The sequence below is a fragment of the Salmo trutta genome, unplaced genomic scaffold, assembly GCF_901001165.1.
Source record: "Salmo trutta unplaced genomic scaffold, fSalTru1.1, whole genome shotgun sequence".
NCBI lineage: Eukaryota > Metazoa > Chordata > Actinopteri > Salmoniformes > Salmonidae > Salmo > Salmo trutta.
The window spans coordinates 26,726-34,044 of record NW_021823044.1 but is presented as its reverse complement, the minus strand read 5'-3'; the positions used below and the strand labels follow the sequence as shown (position 1 = coordinate 34,044).

Below are 7,319 nucleotides of genomic sequence, written 5' to 3'. Positions count from 1 at the left end.
TGATTCAACCAGTGTGTGCCCAGTGGGTCCCGACCTGACATAGTCAACCAACACAAACCTACTCTGTGGAGGTATGAGACCGTCGGGTAGGCAGAGGTACAGGACCATCCGGGTAAGTTTACTGGCTGGAGGAAGGACAGGAACACCTTCACTACCACATTCAACTAAAGCTTTTATCTGACTGCTGTTATTAGCGTTGATGACTGTAGTGTTTTTATTGTTGTTCTACTTGTCATATGTTGTATTTGTTCCATTTGACTGGAACGAATTGCAAAAATCACTGAAGTTGGAGACTTATATCTCCCTCACTAACTTTAAGCATCAGCTGTCAGAGCAGTTTACTAATCGCTGCAGCTGTACACAGCCCACCCGCAAATAGCCCATCCAACCAACTACCTCATCCCCATATTTGTTTTTCTGCTCTTTTGCACACCAGTATTTCTACTTGCACATCTATCACCCCAGTGTTAATTGCTAAAATGTAATTACTTCACCACTATCGCCTATTTATTGCCTAACCTCCTTACTTCATTTGCACACACTGTATTCAGATTTTCAATTGTGTTATTGACTGTACGTTTGTTTATCCCATGTGTAACTCTGTGTTGTTTTTGTCGCACTGCTTTGCTTTATCTTGGCCAGGTCGCAGTTGTAAACGAGAACTTGATCTCAACTGGCCTACCTGGTTAAATAAAGGTAAAATAAATAAAAATGCTTTTTTGTATACCTCTGTATGCTATGTAGGTCTACTATATGTGAGAGAGCTCCAACGAATTATTCCAATGTATTACTTTTAATAGATACTTGCAAATGGAAAATATACTACTTGAATAAAATGGATGAAACTACTTGAAAAAACAAAGAAAAGCTTCTGATTGAGTTTGGAACTGTCAGATAATTTCTGTACCAGAGAAATATAACGATAGTATAATGTATATAATGATATTGTGTATATATGATGATATTTAAGAAAAGGGAACAGAGGACACAGGGACATGGTTGTGGTAGTTGTATTAGTCTGCTGGTTTGACGATGAAAAAGCGGCTTGACTCCGAGTAGCAGCTGTAGTGGTGTCGGTCAGGAGGAGAACGGCTGGGCTGTGAGCTATCGGGAGCTCTGCCAGTGAAGCCGCCGAACACCTCCTCTATATGGGCATTAGCTCCTTTAGGCTCGGCGGCAGAGAGTCTTTCACTTCCTCATTGTCAGAAGGCTGCCTCAACTATGCGCTCTACACTACACCCACAGTACCAGCACTCCGCTACCACCCCAACTACGCTCTACACTACACCCACAGTACCAGCACTCCGCTGTCACCCCAACTACGCGCTCTACACTACACCCACAGTACCAGCACTCCGCTACCACCCCAACTACGCGCTCTACACTACACCCACAGTACCAGCACTCCGCTACCACCCCAACTACGCTCTACACTACACCCACAGTACCAGCACTCCGCTGTCACCCCAACTACGCGCTCTACACTACACCCACAGTACCAGCACTCCGCTACCACCCCAACTACGCGCTCTACACTACACCCACAGTACCAGCACTCCGCTGCCACCCCAACTACGCTCTACACTACACCCACAGTACCAGCACTCCACTACCACCCCAACTACGCGCTCTACACTACACCCACAGTACCAGCACTCCACTACCACCCCAACTACGCGCTCTACACTACACCCACAGTACCAGCACTCCGCTGCCACCCCAACTACGCGCTCTACACTACACCCACAGTACCAGCACTCCACTACCACCCCAACTACGCGCTCTACACTACACCCACAGTACAAGCACTCCACTACCACCCCAACTACGCGCTCTACACTACACCCACAGTACCAGCACTCCGCTGCCACCCCAACTACGCGCTCTACACTACACCCACAGTACCAGCACTCCGCTGCCGCCCCAACTACGCGCTCTACACTACACCCACAGTACCAGCACTCCGCTGCCACCCCAACTACGCGCTCTACACTACACCCACAGTACCAGCACTCCACTACCACCCCAACTACGCGCTCTACACTACACCCACAGTACCAGCACTCCGCTGCCACCCCAACTACGCGCTCTACACTACACCCACAGTACAATCACTCCGCTGCCACCCCAACTACGCTCTACACTACACCCACACTACCAGCACTCCACTGTCACCCCAACTACGCGCTCTACACTACACCCACAGTACCAGCACTCCACTACCACCCCAACTACGCTCTACACTACACCCACAGTACCAGCACTCCGCTGTCACCCCAACTACGCGCTCTACACTACACCCACAGTACCAGCACTCCACCCCAACTACGCGCTCTACACTACACCCACAGTACCAGCACTCCGCTGTCACCCCAACTATGCGCTCTACACTACACCCACACTACCAGCACTCCACTACCACCCCAACTACGCGCTCTACACTACACCCACAGTACCAGCACTCCGCTGCCACCCCAACTACGGGCTCTACACTACACCCACAGTACCAGCACTCCACTACCACCCCAACTACGCGCTCTACACTACACCCACAGTACCAGCACTCCGCTGCCACCCCAACTACACGCTCTACACTACACCCACAGTACCAGCACTCCACCCCAACTACGCGCTCTACACTACACCCACACTACCAGCACTCCGCTGCCGCCCCAACTACGCGCAATGTGCTTCCAGCGCGACTACACACACTGCGCAACGAGCTCCACCTCTACTACCTGCACTCCGCGGCGACAGGCATCTGATTTGTTGACACTCTATCCTTTTCACCCAGACTTACCCCGCTACTAGTTAGAAACGCGTAATGTTGTAAGGACAGATGGAGGAGAGCCAGTGAGCCTGTTTTCCCCCTGTTCTCTGAACGGACCAGTCTCTCACCATCTCTCTTTCTCTTTAGTCTATGGACCGTCAGATATTGAGTAAAAGGAATATTCTGTACGGCTATCACTCTGTGGATCCAAGACATCTCTGTACTCTCTACTCTCTCCTCCGCTACCAGCATGACTTCCACACTTCATCGGTTTCTCTCTCTACTCTGCCACCGCTGCCATCCAGAGGGAGGTACAGGACAGTCGGGCAGGCTGACTGTGTGGAGGAAGTACAGCAGGACCTCCACTACCAGGACCAAGAATACCTTTTATCTGACTGCTGTTTTTAACACTTTAACATTTATGACTGTAGTGGTATTATAATCTTACCACTCTGCTCTTTTAGTTGTTGTTCATGACTTGTTAACTGTATACCTGTATGTGCTATGTACTATATGAGAGATCTCCGACGAAGAAATCCAATGTATGTATTACTATTAATACTCGCAAATGGAAAATATACTACTTGAATAACATTGAATTAACTACTAGAACAAACTTAAAAGAACGGTCAGATAATTTTTGTACCACAGGAATATAATGGTATAATGTATAACATTATAGAGTAGGCAGTGATATTATGATTTATGAGAAAAGGACACTGAGCACATGGTTGATATCATAATAATGGGGGTAGGATTAGTCTGCTGGTTTGACGCTGAAAATGGTTTGATTTCTACTGGCAGTTGTAGTGTTGCTGGACGGGAGAATAACGTCTGGGCTGTGTGAGGAGACGACAGTCAGCGGCAGGTGAAGAATCTGAGCAGCTCTGCTATCTGGGGTGTAGCTCGTTTAGGCTTGGTGGATGAGTCTTTCACTTCCTTAGTGTCAGAGGCCGCCCCAACTAAGCGCACTGTGCATCCTTCCGGACTAGACACACTGCGCCACCTCCTCCAGTACCTGCACTCTGCGGCGACATGCACCTGATTTGTTGGCAATAGGTCATTTTCACGCAGTCTTGCGCGCTACCGGGCCGAACAACTGTATAGTGTCATAACTCCTGATGGAAGAGAGCCTGTCTCTCTACAGAGAGATTTCAGAGATCGAAATGTGATTTAATTTGTGTTGAAAGTTGATCCGGAGCGGGAGAACTCCTTGGCCAAATTTACTTGGTGGGGGAAGGACAGGAGCGCCTCCACTACCAGGTTCAAGAATAGTTTTTATCTGACTGCTGTTTTTAGCACTTTAGCATTCATGACTACTGTTTATTTAATCATTTTACCACTCTGGGCTTATTGTTATATTCATGATATTTTCACATTTTCAATTTCGGATTTTTTTTTACTGTATTCCTGGATGTGTGTTTTGTACTTTATCTGAGAGAGCTACAATGTAGAATTACAATGTATGTATTACTGTTAATAGGTGTTTCGCAAATAGCAAATATAGTGTACTACTTGAGGAAACTACTTTAATAAACTACTTGAATAAACTTCAAAAAGTATTCGATTGAGTTTGGAACTATCAGATCATTTCTGCACCACAGGAATATAATGATAGTATAATGTATATAATGATATTGTGTAAATATAATGATATTTAAGAAAAGGGAACAGAGGACACAGTGTTTGACGATGAAAAAGCGGCGTGCCTCCGACTAACAGCTGTAATGGTGTCGGTCAGGAGGAGAAGGTTGGACTTTGAGCATATTGTGAGCACCCTGCCAGTGAAGCCGCTGAGCAGCTCTGCTATCTGGGGTGTAGCTCGTTTTGGCTCGGAGGCCGAGAGTCTTTCACTTCCTCAGTGTCAGAAGGCCGCCCCAACTACGCGCACTATGCATCCGCCCCGACTACACACACACTGCATCCGCGGCGACTACACACACTCTGTGCTGCAACAGTCGTCTCTCTCTACTCTCTACTGGACTCCACTACCAGCCACCAGCATGTTCTACAGCACCGTCCTGTCTCTCTCTACTCTCTACTGGACTCCGCTACCAGCCACCAGCATGTCCTACAGCACCGTCCTGTCTCTCTCTACTCTCTACTGGACTCCGCTACCAGCCACCAGCATGTCCTACAGCACCGTCCTGTCACTCTCTACTCTCTACTGGACTCCGCTACCAGCCACCAGCATGTCCTACAGCACCGTCCTGTCTCTCTCTACTCTCTACTGGACTCCGCTACCAGCCACCAGCATGTCCTACAGCACCGTCCTGTCTCTCTCTACTCTCTACTGGACTCCGCTACCAGCCACCAGCATGTCCTACAGCACCGTCCTGTCTCTCTCTACTCTCTACTGGACTCCGCTACCAGCCACCAGCATGTCCTACAGCACCGTCCTGTCTCTCTCTACTCTCTACTGGACTCCGCTACCAGCCACCAGCATGTCCTACAGCACCGTCCTGTCTCTCTCTACTCTCTACTGGACTCCGCTACCAGCCACCAGCATGTCCTACAGCACCGTCCTGTCTCTCTCTACTCTCTACTGGACTCCGCTACCAGCCACCAGCATGTCCTACAGCACCGTCCTGTCTCTCTCTACTCTCTACTGGACTCCGCTACCAGCCACCAGCATGTCCTACAGCACCGTCCTGTCTCTCTCTACTCTCTACTGGACTCCGCTACCAGCCACCAGCATGTCCTACAGCACCGTCCTGTCTCTCTCTACTCTCTACTGGACTCCGCTACCAGCCACCAGCATGACTTCCACACTTCATCGGTTTCTCTCTCTACTCTGCCACCGCTGCCATCCAGAGGGAGGTACAGGACAGTCGGGCAGGCTGACTGTGTGGAGGAAGTACAGCAGGACCTCCACTACCAGGACCAAGAATACCTTTTATCTGACTGCTGTTTTTAACACTTTAACATTTATGACTGTAGTGGTATTATAATCTTACCACTCTGCTCTTTTAGTTGTTGTTCTATTTATATTTATTTATATTCTATTTGAGACTGTTTTACTGTTTACATGTACGTGCTACTGTATGAGCGAGATCTCCAACGAATAATTCCAATGTATGAATTACTGTTAATACTTGTAAATGGCAAATATCGTACTTGAAAAAAATGTAATAAACTACTTGAATAAACTTAAAAGAACTGTCAGATCATTTTTGAGGAATATAATGGTATAATGTTTAACATTATAGAGTAGGCAGTGATATTATGATTTATGAGAAAAGGACACTGAGCACATGGTTGATATCATAATAATGGGGGTAGGATTAGTCTGCTGGTTTGACGCTGAAAATGGTTTGATTTCTACTGGCAGTTGTAGTGTTGCTGGACGGGAGAATAACGTCTGGGCTGTGGTATCTTCAGTCTTTATTCTGTTATGAAACTGACTGTCCTCTGCATTGTCAGTGTCTCGGTTCTGACAAGACTCTCGACTCCACAGTGCTCTAGTAGTCTACAGTCGTCTCTCTATATCTACAATAACACTCATTAGGTAGGCTATCTGAGTGAACTGGGGTTCGAAATGGACAGTCAAGTCAGTCACTATAAAATAAATCTGTTTTAGAAAATAGTAGACACAAAGTTATCTAACCAGGACCAAGCATACTATTACACTACAGGTGAAATGAAGCCTTCACATGCCAAGCTACCGCTGCCTCTCTACCACTGAATAAGGCCAAGCTACTACTATATTACTTTACCAGTTACATTTACACGTCCAAGAACAAAGTTAATTACCTACATTCATTTAGGTTATATTTGTGTATTAGTGTCTAGTATTAGTGTCTAATGTAACGTATGTAACGTTCTTACAAATGTTGCTTCTAAACCTCGGTAAGGGGAGGAGCAGTCCATTCTCGGGTAACGTTAAGGAGGAGGAGTCTAGAGGCGGAGCCATCATTTAAGGGGGAGGAGTCACCATCTTACCCATTTATAACGAAGCTGTTTGCTGAGAAAGGACATTTATAACGAAGCTGTTTGCTGAGAAAGGACATTTATAACTAACATATTTGCTGAGAAAGGAAGCGACAAGGAAGCTGCCAACACTAACAAAGTAGCCTGATGCCAGATTGAGTTCTTGAGCATTGCCAAGGAGACCTGCCTTGGCCCCCGAACCCCAGCCTCCAACAGACAGCCCGGACTCCTGGACTCCAACAGCCTTCCCCGAACCCCAGCCTCCAACAGACAGCCCGGACTCCTGGACTCCAACAGCCTTCCCCGAACCCCAGCCTCCAACAGACAGCCCGGACTCCAACAGCCTTCCCCGGACTCCAACTTCCAGCCCGGCCCCCCGAACCCCAACTTCCAGCATTGCTCACCGCTGTCCAGCATTCTACGATGAATTGTTTATTGAAGACCTTTTTTATCGCTTTTTCACACCATGTGTTTTTCTACGTTGTGGAATCCTCCGTACTTCCTACAATTACAGTTGTTTTGAATGAGACTGTCACACTCCCCTTCTCTGGATCATTTGGTGGTATTATTGAATGGAAGCATCGCTATGAGAGTAAATCAGCAGGTGTTACACACACCA

At 47.4% G+C, this 7,319-nt stretch overlaps 1 protein-coding gene across 1 annotated transcript; it reads left to right on the top strand.

Annotated features, from left to right (window-relative positions):
• Window positions 1–656: 656 nt before the first annotated feature.
• On the top strand, window positions 657–5,938 carry LOC115188460 (mucin-12-like). The gene is made up of 2 exons (XM_029747331.1): window positions 657–696; window positions 3,020–5,938. Exon 2 carries the CDS (start codon window positions 4,498–4,500, stop codon window positions 5,719–5,721), a length of 1,224 nt encoding a protein of 407 aa, XP_029603191.1. The 5' UTR covers window positions 657–696; window positions 3,020–4,497; the 3' UTR covers window positions 5,722–5,938.
• The last annotated feature ends 1,381 nt before the right edge of the window (window positions 5,939–7,319 follow it).

Bases quoted from the DNA above. Each gene is read 5' to 3' on its own strand.
- LOC115188460 (XM_029747331.1), top strand. From the start codon at position 4,498: ATGGTGTCGGTCAGGAGGAGAAGGTTGGACTTTGAGCATATTGTGAGC.